The sequence below is a fragment of the Empidonax traillii genome, unplaced genomic scaffold (assembly GCF_003031625.1).
Source record: "Empidonax traillii isolate 1590-97213 ecotype Southwest subspecies unplaced genomic scaffold, ASM303162v1 scaffold188:size807701, whole genome shotgun sequence".
Classification (NCBI taxonomy): domain Eukaryota; kingdom Metazoa; phylum Chordata; class Aves; order Passeriformes; family Tyrannidae; genus Empidonax; species Empidonax traillii.
The window spans coordinates 412,135-433,846 of NW_020955381.1; the positions used below are offsets into that span (position 1 = coordinate 412,135).

At 36.4% G+C, this 21,712-nt stretch overlaps 1 protein-coding gene across 5 annotated transcripts in view; it reads right to left on the bottom strand.

The window, feature by feature from the left end:
• The window catches only part of KIF16B (kinesin family member 16B), a 132,584-nt gene that overhangs the window by 42,297 nt on the left and 68,575 nt on the right, over positions 1-21,712 (bottom strand). For 2 of the 5 annotated variants that reach the window (XM_027886510.1, XM_027886508.1), the window contains exons 18-24: positions 17,160-17,192; positions 16,761-16,814; positions 13,993-15,348; positions 10,399-10,557; positions 9,430-9,535; positions 8,771-8,821; positions 1,937-2,059 (exon numbers count right to left, since the gene is read on the bottom strand). In XM_027886510.1, the coding sequence (XP_027742311.1) occupies positions 1,937-2,059; positions 8,771-8,821; positions 9,430-9,535; positions 10,399-10,557; positions 13,993-15,348; positions 16,761-16,814; positions 17,160-17,192 (1,882 nt within the window). Of the gene's footprint in view, positions 1-1,936; positions 2,107-4,843; positions 7,779-8,770; positions 8,822-9,429; positions 9,536-10,398; positions 10,558-13,992; positions 15,349-16,760; positions 16,815-17,159; positions 17,193-21,712 lie in introns of those variants that run through there. The other 3 variants (XM_027886512.1, XM_027886509.1, XM_027886507.1) reach the window with 3 other exon arrangements.

Sequence of the window (21,712 nt, forward strand, 5' to 3'; positions counted from 1 at the left end):
TTGTTATATACAGAAATTCCTTATATTTGCTCCTCTATACAGCAACATGCAAGATTTAACTACAAACACAATGACTAGAAAGATCTTCTGAGGAAAATACCTCTGAGATACCCAGGATTCACAAGTTCGGGCACTGTCTTAAAATTCAGTTCAATCATCCCTTATCCCTTTGTCAGATCCCAAAGTGCTAGTACATGCAAATAGGTCAGCTACCCATTTTTCCAAGAGCAAGAGGACCCTTGCTGAAGAAAGCTTGGGAGCTAGCAAAGGAAGTGAGACTAGCAACACCTCAGCCCTTTCCACAACACTGACATTTATTTCGTATGAGATTACTTGAAAATGAACTAAGTAAAGTAAGGCTGAGATTTGGAATTATTTCAACAGGTGACATGATATTTTGACCCATCAGGAAGAAATGAAATAAATAGGCACATGTTCCCTCCTCTCTGTCATGGTTTCCTACTTTCCTAATTTTCAAGGGGAAAAAAAAAAATCACTATTCCATGTATTCTGATTTTCTGCAGAATAACTGTAGGAGCATCTGAAGATTAATACAGATCAAAATAGAGCTGGAAGCTCTGCAGTGAAAAGGTTTAAAATAAAAGAGCTTTTGGAAGGTCTATGGATTGTAGTGTGGAGCTAAACCCTGACCATAGCAAAAGCACTCCACTGTGACATAGAGACCTGGAGGGAAAGGAAAAAGCATTAAAAGTGGATCGATTCATGTAAGGGAATGATTGTAAGAAACATCCCCCAAACTGCCAAACTCCCAAACTGCACATACTCTTTCAACTGTTCCTTCACTGTGGATGCTTAAATAGGTTTTAGGGATGAAGGGAGAATACTTGGAAAAGAAATCCACCAACTTATTAAGAAGAGAAGCTACTTTTTTACTTTATCAGTTATCTTCACTAACCATCACCTAGTCTAGTACATCCTGTGTGCAGAAAATATTTGGTGAGAACAATCTTAAGGGAAGTTTCATGTGCACTTCCTCGTCTCTCAGCATCTCTCTGGCTCTGGGTTTTTGCTGGCCTCAGGAAAAATCAGAATTCAACAGGCAAAAGGAGGTATTCCACCCAAAAACTGAGCGGCGTGTTTCAAAACGAAAATTAATTTAGAACAAACAGAGCTAAGGTAGCCCATCTTAACCAAAACCTTTGTAAGAGAGAATGCGAACACAGTTCAGAAATGGTCCTTCACACTGCAAGGGAGGTCACTCCTCCACCTCACACCAGCTAACGGAGCATCTGGCAGTACACTGAGGAAAGAGGCTGCCAACTCTGTCTCTGATGCCACGTACATCAGTTATGCTGCATGTCCACACGCACTGAGAGCACATTTCCAATTAGACTTTACATCTTGCTTTGGAAAAACACTGGCTGAGTACCAGAGGAAACAAAATGAATATGCTTCTTTCCCCCCCCCACCCAGTATTTCTGCACAGAAGATCAACTGAGAAAGCTGCTGGAATGGAGAGGAAGCAGATAATAGTTTGGAGAAGTGACACCTTGGAAACGCAGGGTGAAAGTATCAAAACAACAAAGAGAGCCTGAAAGGAATCAAGCCTTTGTTGTGCGTATGTGTAAAACACTTTAATTTCATTATTTCAGGTAAATATTTCAAGCCTAAACTTTTTCTATACCTGACATTGCATCTCAATAAAGGTCTTTCCTATAAAAAATATGAATTTACTCCTGATCTCCGCAACACATTGAACTGAATTGACATTGGCTCAGGAACTGCTCAGCCAAAGAGTTTGGCCACCAGCCTCCTCTGTACAATCAATCCACTTGGAAAATACCTGTCTTTATAGTGTCCTATGCAACCTCTCTTATTGAGCCAGTATTGAGGGCATTTTCATAACAGAAAGGGAACCAAAAATTGCACTTAGTGGAACAACAACATTAAAGAAAAGCAACTGAAAAGCACTTACCTTTATTTCAAACTCATAGTGCTCATCCTTTCCCTGCCCACACAGGACATACCGTGGAATACTAATTTTAATTGGGTCCTTTAGGTCGTCTGGATTTGCTCCCAGTGAACGACAGACCATCCGCTTTCATGTGCATACCAAATAGGGAGAACAAAGGAAAACCAAAATCACTACATAAGGAAAAAAAGAAAAGAACTTCACTAAAAACGAGGATGTGTTCTTGGCCAGAAGAGTAGGAATAGAGAGCATGAAAGAAGCAGAAATTATTTCTAAAACGAAGTAACCATTTGAAAACAAAGTGGATCTCTTTTTCTAAGCAAGCCCTAATAATTTTTTATGCATAAAAATTGTATTCAAAATTATTTGTTTCTTTGAAAAGGCATTTTCAGCTTAGATATCAAAAACAAGGAAAAGCAGAAGACTTTGTATTAGCCCTCTTTTAAAAGAATAAGTATATTAATCAAACCTTCACAGTCAACCATAATTTTTGTATGTCTTTACATAATAAACATGTTTACAATATTATGCAAAGCTGCAAGGGGACTAAGCAATTCAGAAAGGTCTTGGATGTTAAAAATCCAAACTCATGTATTATTAAATAAGCGATCCACTGTCAGAACAGTTTCCTAGTATTTACTTTAAATTACATCTAATTATCAGAAAACTCAGCTAGGATGAATTTGCATGGTCTGGACAAAACAATCTAAAAGGTATTTGTAATGAGGGTCTATTACTCTGACCAACAGCCAGATGGAATCTGCAACTCTGAAGTTATGTCAAAACCAAAGTCTTTTTGCAACTGAAAAGATTAATGCTTTGCAGTGACTGTGTCCAAAAGTAGCATAAGCATTTATAATGAAGAAGTACAGAAACTGCCTTTTAGGAAGTCCTCCACTTGTTCCATTGAATGTATTTGGTCTGAAAATCTTAGTGAACTTGCACTTAAAAAAAATAGCAGCATCATGACAAAAACAATTTAACTACAAAAGACTGGAGAACTATCACTTTAAAGTTATGGTTAGAACTCTAAAGTGATAGTATTTGTATATGTGATAGTATTTGATGTACTTGTATTTAGCACTGCTATCCATCACTTGATCTGTAACTGTATTCTCAACATTCATTTCCTTTGTTGAATTCCTGGTGACTTCCAGTACACGTGATACTGTGTAGGAGTTATAGGACAGTTTGAAACTCCTTCATAAACGTTTCTGCCTGTTCCAGGGAGCCTTTTGGCATCCTCATGGCTTTCCAGAAGAGGAGACTCTTATTTCATTACTAGTCAATCATAAATGACAATGTAATTTCCCTTAATACTAGCATTAAAAATAGTGAAAAAGAAAACACAAAGAAAGTTAATTTTCATTCCACCAGCTTTATCTAGCGGGTATTTCCCATAAACTTCCCTTTTCCTTTTTTCATTTTTTTTTTCTTTCAAGAAAATATTAAAAAAGTTTGTTTAAATGGAAAAAAATTTAGTGACCTTTGTTTTCACAACAAATATTTTCTTCTGTCCACTTTGCCCTTCTTTCATTACTCCCCACATTACTGGCTGTTCAGCTAAAACTCATTTCTGAAGCACAGGAATGTAAGCAATTCTTTCCTTGGGGGAAAAGAGGAGTTCATTGCCCTGACAACAATATAATCTGTTTTAAATCAACAATAAAACCATAAAGTCACTCTTAAAGCCACCTCTGTCAACACATAATTTATTGGCAGTCATTTCCAGAGAACTATTACAAACAGTAATAATAGTCAGAGAGGAAAACAATTTCAAACACAAAGGGTTGTGGAAAACACACCCTAATGCATTAAATAATGCTTTTGATATTCATAAACAATGATCATTATGTTATGTTTACTTTACAGTAGGATAAAAGATATTGCTGTGATGTTCTTTTTCATAAAAGCGCAGAATATTCAGTGAGTTAGATTTGAAAACAAGCACAACAAAGGAAAAACACATTATTAGGAAACACAATATGCACAAACATTTAACTTTGGGGTATAATCTGAAAAGAAATCGGTTGCAGAATTTTTTTTCCTTTAACAGCCTTGATCAAGACAGTCCTCCCAGATAGTGCCACTCAGTGTTGATTTTGGGCAAGGGCCAGAAAAAATGCCTCAGTGATGTCACTGAGGGAGCCACTCCTGAACAGGACTGATACAAGGTTACTGCTCTGTCCACTCCACGTTCAGTGAGATATTTGTGTGCACTTTTTTTTGATAACTCCCCCTCACCGTACCTCATAATAATATGACATATTTTGCTCATCTCCGGACTTCCTTAAGGAAGTAGCAATTTTTGTAATGTAAAAAACCCCCATAATTCTCTATCCAAACCAGCGTTCATCCTTCCAGACATAACTTCCTCATCCAGTGCAAGCTATTTCTTTTTAAATCCCATGTGAGTTACGTTATCATGGCTTAACATATGGTAAAAACAAATGGGAAATGTTCTTATACCAGCAGAGAGACCGAAGTCTAACTCTGTCTAGTGGAAGATTGCACCTCTGCTGGCAATATGCTTACAGAATTTAGAATTTCAGATTAGATACCACTGTTTTTTCTGCCAAGAACCATCTTCCTCAAACGAGGCAGATGGCACATTCAAGCAACAGGATTCAAAAGGTATTCAAGCTCCCTTTACATGGCAAAAAACAAAAGATGGGAGACAGCACAGCTCACTTATCATTTGAACATCTGACAGAGGTAACAGGTAAAAAATAACCTTGTATTAAGCCTCCACTAATGGAAATCTTTTACTAATGTTCAATAGTTCCATTCTTTCTTGGCATGTACTATTAAATAGACTGTAAGAGATGCAATCTCTCAGCATCAACAACCCCACTAGTAAGCAAGCAGAAAGAGGTGAAAGTAAGGCCAAGCACATTACATGGACAGCTGTCAGGCTGTATCCCCAGTTGTCAGCTATCCAGTTACAGCATGAGAAACACGCACACGGATGACAGACCCCAAAACATTCCTTGCCACAGGTATAGTAGCATGACCAAAGGTTGAAATGCTATTTAAAGCACAGCTCTTTCTGCACTTGTGACAAACTCTGATGTGAAAGTGCAATCAACCTTAAATGCAAAACTCTGAAGCAGGAGAGAATTGTCAATGCTATTCTTCTCAAAATTGCATGTATAGAAGCTGTAAATATCTGTAATACTAAGAGCATGCAGTGAATGCAAGATAAAAAAAATTTTGCAGATGTTTTCAGCTACTGATTGAGATCAAGGGCATGAAATAAATGAGGAGCATGAAAAACAGAGATACTCAGAAAAATTACGGAAAAGGCAATCGAGGAGGAATGGAGAAGACATTAATGAAGACAGATAGTAGATGGAAGGAGCCAGAAAACACAGCCAAAATGGAAATCAGAAGACAGAGCTGTAATTATAGTTTTCATCCACCTACCACATAACATAGAAACATTTAATTTCCTCACTTTCCAAAGGAAATGTATGTACAGGATAGCATAGACCCACAAAAAGCAAGCACTCAAGTAATAATTATTATTGTTAGGATGTATGTACACAGTCTACGGCATTCCTTTAGAGGCTCAAAGGTCCCTTTTGTCTATTGATTAAAAAAAAAGGCAGCAAAAAAGGATTTTATCAATATTCATTACCCTCTTATTTTGAATGTATCTAAACGTATTTGGATTTCAACACCTAGTCAGATGCATAATTAGCCAAATGGCTTCTTCACTTGAACTGAATGTTAATTTCCAGATTTCCGAAGGGATATGCAAACTGCTTTGAAGAATTGATGGGATGACTGTCAGTTGAGTATTTATTTCTTTTTCACAGTATTTAGAAAAACCAGTTCCTGAATCAGATCCAACCTTGCTCCTTCTAGAAAACACAAGCTCAATTTTTGTGCAATTCTCTTTGTCAGGCAGAACTGTACATCGGATATCGTTCAAACTGTACAACTGAAGGGTGTCAAATTGTGATCGCTGGCAGGAAGCATCCTCAATGTTCAGTGCATGATTTTTCTTTAAGAGACCTATATGAGTAGTTGTAAGAACAAGAGTTCTATACACAGTCTGCTCAGCACAGTCTACTTTCACTGAGGTATATAGCAGTACATGAATGTCACCTAATGGAGGTTTAATACTTCCCATATTTTCATGGAGTAAGTAAACCAGATCAGCTAACTCAGTTTGAAATTTACAGGACAATTGCACTCCGTTTGAAAAAACCAAGCCATTTACATCTGAAGTCCAGTCAAGTGAAATCTGAGCCAAATCACCTTTCAAGAGCTGGTGATTTAAATAAGCATCATCATCCGCTGTAGAAATCAAAATGCTCACTATGTCGTGGCAAATTCTTTGAGTGAAGTGTTTGTTGTAGGTAAATATTGTGAGTAAACCATCTTCAGCAGAACACAGAAGACTAATATTCTGTCCAGCAAAGCCAACTTGAATCTCCTTTAGAGAGTCAATAGGAACCTCACAAAGCAGTACCAAGGAACTCTGGTAGGTGTCTTGTTCAGCTGATGACACAACAACATATAGAATGGAGCTGAACAAAAGCAAGCAAGCAGGTTCTGGGTCAGGTTTTTTGCAATTGCCAACAGCAAGCCAGTAGATACCTTTCAACTCCTCCATCCTAACAGAAATCTGAGGTAAAGCATAGGTCAAAAATTCCAGTAGTTTTTCCAGGGAAAAGACTTGAAGCTTCAGAAAGACATCAGGAAAATGCACAAAGTTCTGTCTTAACACAAAACTTTTTTCCAGCTCTTCCTTTTTACTACAGCATGCAAATCCTTCAGGGGGCTTTCTCGTACAGGCATCCGAGATCTCTGTGCTCACACACGCTGTGACAGCCTCTTGCACAGGAGACTCAGGTTGAATGACATTTTCAGTATGAGCTTTGGCGTCATCAGTAGTGTGGGACATGTCTTGATTCACATCTGACTTGAACACATTTACTTGCAAGTTCCTTATAAATGGCAGATTTTTTATTAATGATACCGCCTGTGCACACTTCTCGCTTCTGTCACACAAACTTCCCAACTCCTTGATTTGTTTGGAAACCACAGCACTGTTGAGCAGCTGACTACTGGTATTTTTGTAAAGGCAGGAAAGCTTACTGACAAGAGACCCTAAACTGGAAGCGTGTTCTGGTCTCACACCAAAATGAGAAGCTATTGACTTAAAAGGGATCAAATCAAAGGCTTTTTGTGTTGGAAGCTGAGAATTACTAGACTGGTCTTCGATTGCTGGATGCACTGCACTTAATGGGCTGTTTTCTTCATAAGTTTTTGTTTCAGAATGCATATTAGACTGAGAAAAAAAAACGCATGATACACTGTTAAAGCCAGTCTGCTCATTAGCACCCATTAAGGATCCTACAGGAGACAGCTGTTTCGAGTGGGAACAATCAGATTCAGTTCTTGCGCTGTCACAATCTGAAGAAGTAATTATTTTATCGTCAAAATGACTGAAATTTTCAACCTTGCAGAGTGAATAAGCCACATTATTAAAGTCAGGACTTTGTAAAGAAGTAGATAAAACATTCTGATAAGAAACATTTTTACTCTTTAAAGTATTAGTATTTTTAGCGTGAATTAAACTACTTTTAATGTCATGATGACAAGCAAAGCTCTTCTGTTCCGAATTACTCCTTTCATTCTGAAATGCCTTCTCTGATGTAAAAGAGGAGCAGCTTCTCCCAGAATTGAAAAATAAATCCAGAATCTCTGTATATGCCTTCTGTTTCTTATGGTCTCTTACTCCTGTGTTTTCTCCATGCAACTCAGAAGCACATTTGTCATCTTTAGAGAGAAATGGAAAGCCATAGTGTGGCTGCCACTGTTGACATTTCTGCTAAAAATTTCAAAAGAAAACAGAAACATCCTTGTAAAATCTTCTGATCTGAACATTTCTTAAACTGAGGATTGATTTTGATTAGGTTTGAGCAATCATTCAAAATTGGTACGACCTCTCAAAATGGAGAGAGACAAAATCCAGCAGAAGTGATTGAGATCTGATTCAGGAATGGTTGATCTTCCCAGCCCACCATTGCTTTTTCTTTGTACAGTATCCATTTCACTTGGTTTATATTTGCTTTCCTCAAAAAACACAGGAAAGTCAAAGGGTGATGCAGAAAGTTATAAGCCCTTCTAGTATTTTCCCACACATACACAAAAAAGTAACACTATACTAGTCAAGACAGTGCAAAAAGTCAACACAGCTTAAAAATGACAGCGTGAAAGTCCAAAAAAGTCCAAATTTGAAGTGCTGCAGCCCTCCCATTGTTAAGGTTTAATCCATAAAGGTATTTAGGATTTACTCACCGAAAATAACTGTGTTTCAAGCAACAGTTAGACAAGCAAATATAGTAGGAGGTATATAAGCCTAAGTTTAAAAATACATAAATACAATGTATGAATCCTCCACAACAGGATTCAGGCAAACTTGCCTGGTTCTTTGTGCTAATATTATAGACACCATTACAGTAGTTCACTGTGAGTCAAAAAAGTCAAGTATAGGCTGAATTCAGACAATCTCTCCTCATTAAATGTTTTTCTCCTCTAACAATAAGGAAAGGGATACTGTTCCAAATTAAGAATCATGGCAAAACAAGGGAGAGAGATCCACAATAACACCACACCTTTCAAATAAGGAAAAAGCTAGATCCAATCTGAAAAAAAATAATCACTTTCATTCCAGCTGGAAAAATGCTCTGCCGTGTCTGTTAGCCATTAATCTTGCTGCGAATTCAAAATTCTAATTATGCAGCTAAACATTAAGAATTTTAATTACAGGGCATGCCATAATTTAAGACAACCATTTCATTCTGACAAATTATGACCTACCTCATACTTCAGCTTGCGTTGAACGGTGCCGTTATTAAGCCTCTCATTATCCTAAGCACAAAAAAGGTACAGGTGATTATTAAAAAGAGTGCCTTTCTTGTATAAGTTCATTGAAAAGTATTCAGAGGAAAAGACATTCCTTTCAATAGACAAAAATAACAATTTTCTTATCAATATTTATGAAAACCACTGGCTTAGAAGTCAATCAACCCAGTCTTCAGATCAATCAGATCACCAGTTTTTGAAAGAGTATTTGTTTACAAGTATAAAATTCCATCCAGAATAACATTCACTTTTATCAACACATTTTTTCCTGACATAAAATGAAGATTTTTACTTTATCTGAAAACTTCCTATTGCCATTTACACATTATTCCCTGCCAAAAACCACACAGAATACAACATAAACCAGCCACTGGAAATAAAAAGATGATCAAAATCTAAAATCCGACATCCCTGATTTACTAGTTTTTTTTTTCCTTTTTGCTTGTTTGTTTTTTTTTGTTTGTTTTGTTTGGTGGGTTTTTGTTTGTTTGTTTGTTTTGTAAATTAAAACTAAGTAAACATAGGAAAACATGAAAATTATTGAACAACAAAACGAAATTTGTGGTTTCACAGAGTCCATTAAATGTCAGGATTTCCCATCCATCTCTACTCACCTTTAAACTTTCTGTAGACCAGGCCACACTAACATTGTTATCCTCAGCTTTATGATGAATATTCTGGAGCCTTCTCTGCACTTCTTGTTCAATAAAGGCATTTATCCTGCAAGATACAGAAGAGTGTGTGTGTGTGTGTGTGTGTGTGTGTGTGTGTGTGTAAAAAGAGTGTATTTTACATAAGTTAAGACAGACTAAAGAGCTCTTTGAAATGCTTCTAATACTAAGTACTGTACAACTCTTAATTAGCAGGCTTAATGTTAGACCTGTTTTATCCCTCTGCACTTTTTGAGTGAGTGTTTCACCAATAGACAAAGGTTAACAATTTATTATCACAATTAGACAAATTAATGTACCACAGGCTAAGCCACTGCTCCATGTACAGTTCTACATATAAGTGGCAGTGAGATTAAGAGTGATGAAGGAGAACCAAAAGGCTGGGGTTGCATCTTCAGTAACTTCACTGTTTGCATTTATCACTGCTGTGATATCAGCAACTTGGGCTAACAGAGGTTTGGTTTTCAAACAGAAGGAACGTTCCAGGAGTTGATACCAACAACTGCACGTGTAAGTGTAACAAAAACAGATGAAACAGGTTTTAGTGATACCAGGCAGCTGCCCTTTTAAAAAAAGTTTGGGATAATTTAATTTACTTTGTTGCCTTAAGTGTATAAGAAGTAAAACCATATAGATAAGTAACTGTAAACAGAACAACAATTTAAATACATTTTAGCCTAGAGTTTCCCAACCCTCTATTCTAAAACAAACTGCACAGGAACAAGAGATTAGGTTGTTGGTCATTAAAAGTAGAATACAGCACACAAATTCTACTTCCAGACTAGTTCTTCAGTACAATTACAGTACTTAAATAAAATCCAACCCTGGCAGAACGGTCTTGCAAAATATTTCTTTTCAAAAGCTTTTTGTTTGTATTCCTACCAAAACATTGCACGAAGCAATGCTACCTACCTATCATCAACTAGGGGAGCAGAGGGTGGCTGTGGCTTTGCTGGGTTGGAAGGGGAAGTGCTATGGGAGAGTCTCTCTTCCAATATTCCATGGTTTCCTTTCTGAGCACCATCACCCTCATATATTTTTTGCTTCAGCTGTTGAATTTCTTGGTCCAGGCTACAAAAAAAAAAAAAAAAATCTTAAGATGTAATTTGTTTTGGTTTAGAGTTGATTTTCGTGGTTCTGATGGGAAGTAAAGTACTTAAACTGTACATGTATGTAAGATTATAGGTATTAATATTTATGAAGGCTTAAAAATCATAATTGTTCTTTAAGCGTATTTAGATAGGAAAAGAGACAGCTCAAAACCACGTCCCAACTGCAGTATTAACTTGAATAAAACAACTTCAGTAACTTCCAATGCAAAAGGTATCTAACTTAGCGCATTAAATATAAATTCATAAGACCTAACCTATCTATTAAAATCACTTGAATAAATTTTCCTCTTTCCAGAACTCTATCAATGACCTCATTTATTACCTTCCAGTATGAAGTAAATGAAGAAATGAAGGGGAAGAAAATTAAAAACTCGAACTACTAAGCACTAACACAAAAACCCAAAGAATACCTAAAACACTGATGTGGCAAAACATATTGTAAGAAAATCTTTAAAATTCTGTACTATATATATATATATAAATTTTATTTTCCAGTTATTCCATCTGTATATATATTTTTGAAAACACACAAAATAAAACATCTAGTACTTATTTTATATATGCACCTAATAAATCATCTCTTTGATGATTTCTTGCTTTCTTTAACAAATACATTTCATTCCAGACAAATTTATGCACAGAATACAATATGAAAAATTTTTTTGACTGAAAATGCCTAGAGGCATTTTGTATGAAATAAAAAGCACTTCTTGCAATATTTATCAGTTAGTCAAATTAAACTATATGATAACAAAGTAAACTGCAGAAGACCCTTTTCACTTTTAATGTAGCTGTGATTAGATTAGTAACACAGTAATAATCTCCCCCACTTTCATTACAACTCTTGTCTCTAAAGGTAATTGTTTTTCTAGAGGTTACTTAAAAATCAAATAATAAAAGAAAAGATATTCTTGTAAAAACAGGGGAAAGTATGCAAAGTTGGGATTCTTCCACTTCTCCTACAATTGCATATATCTAAATTGAAGTACAATGCTATGACTACTTTATTCCATCCTGGGGGTTAAAAGAAAATTAAAGAGATTATGAATGCTGAGACTTAGGCTGAATTGTTACTTCATTTTTAAAGTACTTTTTGCAGCACTGCCAGAAGCCATCTGTTTCTTTTGATTAGCAGCAAAACAATCTTGTGTCCTGAGGGGAAGTGGATGGGAGATGGCTGCTGGATATAGTGGAGTGTTTGCATCTATGGAAAATCAATTTAAGCACAAAAATCAGAATTATATTAAAGGAACAAAGCTTATCTCTTGGTTTGTAAACATCCTAATATGAAAGGGTATCACTTTTTATAGCTCTGAAGTTAGTCAGCCTAGTGATGCATCCACCAGTAAGAATGGTAAACTGCACCTTGCCATTCGTGAGTGATGCATCCCATTGCCTCAAAGACGACTCTAAAGTTGCTTTATGTTCATTCTATTGCCCCAAACCTCTGCCAGTAAAGACAAAATGTATATGCAATATCCCAGTACAAGCTCCCTTCCAATTATCTTTTTGGGGGTCATGCCCGTAGGTGAAAGAATTTGAGCTTACATATGATTCAAACTGAAAAAAAACCCAAAACGTTTTATCCAGGTATGATGAAATTATAGTCTTGTAGCATATCCAATGAATATTGCACTTAAACATTTTCAGAGAGCTAACACTGAACTAGAGCATATCATCACATAATGGGATCTAGATAAACAATAAGAAACATATATAATTCATATGCCTACATCATGTAGCGTGCAATGTAAACTCAAACACAACAGCAATAAGTAACCTGAAATGTTTAACACACTATCACATATTTTAAGACTTTTCTTCTGCCTCAACATTCACAAAAACATTCTGAATTGAATTATTCAGGCCCACGGGCTATTCACTGAAAGACTTCAAAGTTTTATTTAGCTTGTGCAGGAGGACTTTAAAGTAAACAAGAAAAAAACAAGGAAAAGAAAATATATCTTTTCACTTCCTTGGTGTCTTTTCCAAACCTTAGTCTTCTAGCTTTCAACATATTTTTTCACTTATCACACAACACAGCAATCTCTTGAGGGCTAACTAAGCAGTCTATTTTTGTGGAACCTCAAGTTGTTTACAGTTCACTTTAGTTGAACGAGGTGCTTAGTGCAGAAAATGAGATTTTATGTCCCAGACAATTTTGGAAAATAATGGCAATATCCACTACAAAATGATAAATCAGTATTGAAAATGCTTAACTAAAATCCAAACAATGTAGCTATAAATATTGAAAAAGTGATCTCTGCACAGTGTGAAGAAAGCAACTATTCTCCTCTGATAATGGTTTAACAGGAAAGAAATCCAGAAGAGCTCTTCAATATGACTACAGGCAAGTTCGTTTTCATAGCTTTCTTTTTTAAATCAAGCATCTGTTTCAAAGGCTTACGAAAGAGGATTTGTATAATTAGTGAAATATTAAAAAAGCAGATGACAAACGCTACCTCAAGAAAAAAAAACCACTTCATTGTTTCACCAATATTCACAGGTTTTAAAGCTTCAGTATTAGCAAATCAGATAAAACATTTAAAAATGACAATTCTGCCCTCTTTGTGTACTGCAGGGACTAAATACATTAATCCCAGTGGATTTTCACTCAGGGCAAAAATGAAACAAAAGACTTTTTCCTCTGCTTCCACACAAAGATCCTTCCCCACCTGAATCACTTTTGTCTGAGCTTCCCATACTTGGGCTGAATGTCATGTTACCAGATATCATGTGTTTAACTGATGACATTGCTTCTGTACCTAGAAGGGGTTGTCATCACACAGGGTAGCATTAAAGCCTCTGTGTATTTTCCAATAACCTTAAAAAGCATCATCAAACTTTACACAGATATATGGCTAGTTTATTTTTATTTAGCCCTGAAACCAGTAACAAAAAAAATCAAACATTACCCCTGTTTACTGTGAATACCAGAAATGTTCAGTACACCACCAGTTGAGATAGCTGGCAGGTCCACTGTAACTATTCATTTCCAAGCCCTGACAAACATCTGACTTGTTACTAATAAAGAAACAAAATGCTATACAGAAATATTTTAAGAGAAAAAAAGTTGTTAGATGGTCTGTTTTTTGTAAGGGCGGAACATAAGGTTGTCTGAGCTTTGTCAAACAATTTCAAGTACTGTGCTGGCTAATGCAAATAATATCCTGCTGAGGACAGGATAAGTCTCTGAACACAACAGAAATCGGTGAGTGAGCAAGAATCCTTTGAAAAATAACACAGAGTTTCAATTCTGGGCAAACTGCTTTAAACTCACGGAGAAACTCAAATACTGGGACTCAGAACAAATCATGCTCTCAACATCTAAGGTATAAAATGATTCACCTTCTCTGGATAGGTTCTAATCAACAAAAGCCACCACAGGACTCACCGTTCTCGGTCTTGCTCAAGGGCTTTCTGCTGAGCTTCCAGACTGGCCTGCAGCCCTGCCTGCTCACTGCAGCTGTTGTTCAGGGTGGCCAGCTTCTGTCTCTGCTCCTCAATTTCAAAGTCGATCGTCGAGCGACGCTGCAAAGCCGAATGCCTCCTTTCTAACTTAGCAACAGCCTGCTCCAGAGCCTCTCTCTGCTGCTTTTCCCTTGATTCAAGAATTTCTTTTTCCTTTTTCCGAACCTTTTCTTCCTGACGAGCTACATTGGCTGTGAATTCAAAGGTTTCTTGAAGCTGCTGCAGCTGATTTGTGCTGGCTCTATACTGGGCAAGCTTCTCTTCTTTTTCTTCTATTTCTTTCTCTATTTGATAGAGAGTATTATCTAACCCTAACAAGCCCCTGTCAAGGATTTCAGAAGCTCTTTGTTTTTCTTCCAGCAGAGCTGGCAAATGATTACTCTTCAGGTACTCAAGCTGGCGTACTTTAGATTGGAGCCTGTACTCCACTGGCTTTATCTTGTCAGCTTCTTCAGCCTTGAGTATGGGATCCATAGAGTTTTCATCATCTCTCTTGGGATTTAAATGTTCTTCATGTGCAAATTTTAAGTGCTCCAGAGCCCCTTTTTCATCTGCTATTTCCTTTTCTAGGTGATCTATTTGCTGAACTAAATCTTTTTCCAAAATGGTCAAGTGTTCCAGCTGTTTCCTTTTAAACTCTACAAAATCATGCTGTGCTTTCTCTAATTCTTCACGGTTTTCATCACCTTCAGAGCGGGCTTCCTTGACTTTCAATAGAGATTCTCTAATATCTTCAAGGTCTCTTCTCTCTTCTTCAACTCTCTGCACATCCCCTCTCTTCAGGAGCTCTATCATGACTTGCTTCTCTCGAAGCTGTTCCTCTAGATGAGCCACAAGCATCACCTGCTCTCTTTCCTGTTCTTCAAGTCTTTTTTTTTCTGACTCCAGCTTAACATATTGCTCATCTTTTTCCTTTTTAAGTCTTTCTAGTTCACGAAAAATTTGCATTTTCTCTGCTTTCTCATTATGATTAAGCTCTTGTAGTCGCTGCAACTCCTCTTTGACCCGGGCAAAAATTTCTTCCTGATGCTTTTTCTTTTGAAGCTCTATCTCCTGTTGTTCCCGTAATCTCTCTTCTTCAAATTTCTCTTTTTCAGCCAGCAAATCCTTTAACCTGCTCTCAATGTGAACACTTCTCTGTTTCAGACTCTCCTCCTGTTTTCGAATTTGCAGCTGAACTATCTCTGTCTCCTTTCGCTGTGACTCTACTTCTTGCTGCATTCTTACAAGTTCTGCTTTGTCAGATCTTTGTTTTTCTTCCATCTCTTCTATTTGTTTCCTGCAGTAAAACATTTGCATGAAGTTAAAAAGGTTTGGTCTAGGATTTTCCAGTAGATATATAACCATTTCTTTAATAGTTTTGTTTTGCCACAGGTTGAGATCTTACACTGCTTGGAAGCGACTTCAATGCATGAAACAAATGGAAAAGAGACTCATATCGTTTATGTCAACATAAAAAGTTGTGGATGTATAAAGTTATAGGAAGACATGCTACACAGCACTTTTGTTAGTAGAAAATTAAGACTGTATTAGTTCTGTCAAATCTAATAAAAATATTGATAGAGCACATCCATTCACGCAGCGAAAAATAAATACAGATTTTTTACATACATTCTCATACTCACAAACTTGTATAAAAGAACTTGATCAGCAATTTGCCTTACCAAATTTAAGCCAACGGATGAATTAAAACAATGTCTTCTCTGACCCCAACTGAATTATTGATAAATGGATTATAAAATATAAGACAAATTACTATGTCCTATGTAATCTCTCTTTTAAAGGTTCTAAGTGCATTCCAAACTGGGGCAGACTTGAAGGTCACCAATGTCCCCACAATACAAGTAGAGACAACCTGCAAGTCAGTTGGTTGTTTGGTGAGAAGTTAAAGTCAGATAAATTAAACCACAAGCAAACCAATTTCAGCACAATCTGAATTCAAATTCCATCAATATATCAGAAGGGATAAATATCAGTGATCCTATGTGGCATCAACTGCTGAACAACATCTTTTAGTGCTTCAGAGTTTCAGGGGTTTTCTGAGTTTACTTCACCTAGTCCAACTACATAAAGAGCTCTTTCAAAATGGAACAAGCCATCTAAAGCTGAGATGGCAGAAAGGCTTTCAGTGTATGAATGTAATCAGCACTGGGATCTACAACAAGGCCCAAGCTATCACCTCCAAAATCTCAGCAGGTATGAGAGCCAAAATGGTCAGCTCAGTTTGCCAGCTGACAACAATGCTTTCCTCTGTACTTCAAACTGATAGTCAAATAATGTTCTGATAAACATTATTAGTATGTCCATTGCACACCAGAGTTTTAGGTAAGAGAAGCAGAGTGCAACATGAGAGTTTTTGATATCACGAATCAACCTAAAGGCAGCTAAATTAAAAAAAAAAAAAAAAACAACCAAACAAAAACCACCTCAATAAAGAATGTTATTTGTTGTTTTTTAAAATAACAGCACATAAGTTAAGAGCAAGGGCAATATATTAGATTTGTACAATCTATTCTCCTCATATCTGTGTGTTTCAGAGTTTCTTCGCTTATAAAAATCACAATTAGCTACAATTTAGCAATTCAGGATCCTCTGCTTGCTGAGTAACATCATGATCTCAAATTAGTGATTTAAATGAGTCTATAGTGTGTACACAGAGATACACATAAATACCACAGAGAATAATGTTACCTTTTACTTTCTAATTTTTCAAGCTCCTCTCGTTGTTGTCTCTCAAATTCTAGCCTGATTTAAAAAAAAAAAAGAATACAGTTAAAAGGTTATTTCCTGAATATCACAAAAATAGGAAGATATGATGCAGTTCAATCTGTTTAGAAGATGATAACAATGATACAAATGAAGTTTCATAAAACTAGTTTCTACAAGAACAGAAAATAGTTCCTTCATTAGGGTTACAAATTAGATATCATGCTGCCTGACATGACTATAAACAGAAAAATAAATTAATTTCTGGGGAAAGAATATATTTAAAAGGGAAAGTTTAAAGGGACATATAAATGATTAGCATAGCCTTTTGAGTTAACTACATGCAGACATGGCAATCAATATATAGAAATTTAATTTCTCTACCTTAGACAGATCGGTCCTTTTACAGGGAAAAGACTGCCATGGGAGGCAGGGGGGAACAGAGCAATCAATTGAGAAAGGAATTGATAGAAAAAAACATATTAGCAGTATAGAATACTTCAAAATCAACAACAGTTTGTTTTGTTAGAGGTTAAATTGGTTAGAATCATAGAACATTCATCACTTTACAGCTCAGAAGTAAAATTTTAATAATTGCTCTTTCTAAGAACATTTTTCCAATGTCAGTGATAGTTAAAATGATGCTCATTACTCTATGGTTTATTAACTTGGCCATTTTCAGAGAAAGGAAAGTGCTACAAAACTACAAGTGGATGCTTGCAGTTCTTCCTTTTCCTTCCAAGAAAAAGAAAAATCCAAAACATTACTAGGATGTCATCAGCGGAGTTGAAAAGCCCCAAAGTACAACATTAAAGCACTGAACAAAATTAAAATCCATTTATTTAAAATATGTTGAGATTTTAATGTATCTAGTTTGATAAGGATCTGATTAATCAGGGTAGAGCATTTTATGTAATTTTTAATATCAGCTTTTATTACAGTTGTACGTAAATATTTTTCTTACTTTAATTTCCTTTGAAAGATTTACCTTTTATTTAAGGAAGTTATTCACAATAAATATTAAAAATGGCAAAGAGAACCTATATATGAACTAAATTATTCAACCAAATACACAAATATTCATTTATTTCAGGTATGTTACAGTTTTAAGGATGTGCAGGTTAGTGAAACAGTTCATAAACATGGAAAAAAATGCAAGACTGCACCACAAGTTTTTGACGAACTTCAATTTAAGACAACGTAATCACAATTATATAGACAGGTTTTTAAAAATAAAGTATTTTTGATACTTCTTCCTAAAATCATAGAAATGCCTACAGCAAAAAGAAAATGCTCTTGGAAATATGCAAAAAGTACACCAATAATCTAACATTTATAAAGCTATTTTAATGAACTTTGATTCCTAACATGCTCAAGTAGCATCTTTCTAGTGGCTGCAATATTGCAGAATGACCAGTTTAGCAAATTTCATTTTTCCCTAACTCTCACAAATTCATTTTTAAAAACGCCTTCTACAATCCCTGAGAGATTAGCCAAGGTAGATTTTCATACATAACTCCAGCCATTCAGAGCTTACATGTAACTGTCTCATCAAGAGTCTTTTCACATTTGCATTAAACTAAGATGGGCACTCTACAGCCCAAGGAGAGATGATGACAACTTAGTATTTTTAATTTGATCACAATTCCTGCAGTAGCAATGCAAAACCCACAAAGTGTTGGAAGAGAACAGAAAACTATCTTAGGGGGCCTTCAGAAAGTAAAAGCTTAATTTAATGGTTACCACGTGGTTTGGGTTTTCCCTCACCTTTTTTTTTTTTTTTTTTAAGCTATACCTCAAAAGTTCTCCCTTTGGCTATGGTCTACTGGAATTCAGAGCTGTTAGCTATCACTTCTTGCCTAGGGTTTGGCTAACAAATGCCACTATATTCAACATTACTTTAGTCCAAAATAACACAGACCCCAGTGGATATAGCTCTGGTTTGTGGAAATGCAGGTGTCCTTCGAGCACTGTCAGACATCGACCATCTTTGCTTAGACAGTCGGCAAAAAATGATTTAAGTGTATTCCCACGCTTGGTTAAGCCATAATGAAGTAAAATGTTTCAGATCAGGTAACATAATGTGCAAAACCCAGAGCAAAAACCTTTCGGTATTTTGATTGTCCTATAAAACATGTAATTTGGCAGATATATTTTATACAAGCATAAAAATGGTAACTAACTTTTGACTGAGATCTAATACATGGAAAATGAGCCATCACAGCAATCAGTCTGGTATAAAAACAGGTCAGTGGTTAAAAACTCCATGATTTTCTCTTGGAAGAGTTGTCCCTAATACCTTCAACAGAGTGTCACAACAATCAGTTTTACCTTACACTGAAATGAAGCTGAAAGTGTTCAAAACGTTGTTCAGGAAAAAGGTGTGAACTACACAAAAGTGGTTCTTTCTTCAGTCAAAAGGTCTCCTTCCCAGAGCCAAATACGAATCATCATCATCATCAACACCCCAGTCCACAGCCTCCAAACATAGAGGTATTTTAAAAATGCATATTTAATCCATTTTAGACCAATAAATACTCCTATGAAGAGAAGGGTTGTCATTGCCTGGTGGTGCCTAAGACGGTCTGAGCTCCACTGAAGGCTCTCCTGTCATGGGGTTATTCGCAGTGTCTCCATTCTCTAGGTGCTCACACTGCAGCCTTTATTCCTTCAGGGGTAAAAATGCTGCCTGTCTTCCTCAGCTGACTGCCTGTTTTCTTAATATATTTAGGAATTCACCACTTTTGAGACCATTATCTCTGGAATATTTGCTTCAAACTCACTGTGAACTCAAAGTCATTTCAGGACAGGAGAGAATATGGGGAGGCAGGACAGGCCTGATGGCAGAGACGCTGTTTCTTTAAGAAGCTAGTAAAAACAAATATCCCAACATCACACACACACAAAAAACCCCAAAATCATTGGCTATAGCAAATCACTGGCAATTTTACAAAGCACAGATGCCAGACTGATGTTTTCCAGTCTAGTCTATCCCAATAAATATCTTTTTCACATAACCTCTACTCCCTTTATTAATGTGAGCGCTATTGTGAATAGCAAAAAAACATATTAGCTTGAAATTAAAAAGAAACATACAGATATTAAAGACTAGAATCCACTCTTTCTTCTTTTGTAGATCTACCACAAAGGAACTTAATCTGATCAGTGTTGAATTAAATAGACACCATTTTCCTGGAAAATGTGTCATATCTAGTGATAAGAGCAGTGTAGATAAGCTGCAGAGAAAGGAAGTCAGTTCTACTAGCATGGTACTACAGTAGTTTAATTTACACAGCACAAAAGTACAATCTGGTACAACATCTGTTAGGAAAGACTGAGGACTGGCAGAACTACAAAGATGTTACAATGCCATTCAGTAGCCCAATTTATGAGATTAATTTAAAAAAAAACCCAAACAAACAAAACAAAAGCTCCCATACTAAATCCATGACAAGACCAAGGTTTCTCATCAGTAGTTTTATAGTTGCAGTATCATGTAGCTAACAAAAGGCCCACAAATGAAATCTTCAGCATAAATCTATGTGCAAAATTCTATTTTATCCAATGCTTATTATCCGAAGCAGTGTTGCATGACACCAGATTAAAGACAAAGACTGGGAACAAGCAGAACAAAGAATTTTGCATGTTAAGCCAAAATTTTATGCAACTGTCTCCACATATGGGAAATCAACAGCCAAACAAAAAACCCAACACACAAAAGACCATCTGAAAACACTGTTAAGGATAATGCTAATTTTCACATGGAAAAGTAAGCAAAATCCTTACGTTGCTTTCATAACTGAAGGTAATACCCCACAGGCTCTTCTGCCATTGATTGCTAAAGATGCCAGATCTTACAAGCTTTTATTGCAACCTACAGAAATTGCAAATTCAGCTACTGGTCTTTAGGTTATCAGTACTGAGACTGGAAGAAAAAGCAGTCCTGAAAATGCAAATTAACAATAGGCAGAATGCTAGTCAGCTACTAATACTGCATAGAAAAAAACCCAGAGGGCCAGTACTGAATCTACTGCCTGCACTGGTGGTGGGTAGTATAGCATCATGTTATGCTGATAACTGATACTCCAATTTATTGTGGTAAAAGGTCATACTATTGTCCCTGCTGAAAAAAAAAAAAAGTTCAAACTAAATTCTGTGCAGGATATCCTTTTCCATCTGCACTTTTCCAGAAAGCAAGACGCTCAACCCCACCTAACTTCTTAGTAACAACTACTCTGCTTTTGATACTCAGAGATTGGATTTATTCAATGTTTCGTACAGGCTGAACAGTCAACGCTCAGAACAAGCACTGCAGCACTGCACTTGCTTAGCAGTATTTTTAGCTGGAAGTAGAGAGTTTGGGGTCTGTTTTCTTCAAAACATATTCTTTTCTTTAACTTGCATTTATCCCAGCCCCCTGTTCCACCAAAGTAACACTTTCTGCACTCTCATGACATGACAGGACATGACATCTCAGGACAACCTCGTGACATGATCAGGAAAACCCAAGTGCTGTCGCAAAGGAGGAGATGGTAAAAAAAACCAACTAACAGTGTTAGTATCAACATAAATAAATTTAAAATTGTCATGGAATCCCAGCCTAAGTTGAAAAGTTGCTGTTACCAAATTGCTGCCCATAAAGATGCATCAACTATAGAAGATGCTTTCTTCTACTGATTTGTAGGGCTCAGTTAAACTGCAGTGCAAACGTCAGAGCCTTCCTTCTCTTTGCAGCAGTTATAGAAGTAGTAAAAACAGTCACATTTGAGGGTTGGAGGTTTTTCTCCAGGGTTGAGGTTTTTTTGTTTCTGGGGAGACCTCATAGCAGCCTTTCAGTACTTGAATGGGGCCTATCAGAAAGATGGGAACAGACTTTGCAGCAGGGCTGTTGTTATAGGACAAGGGGGAATGGTAGATTCAGAATAAGTATAAGGAAG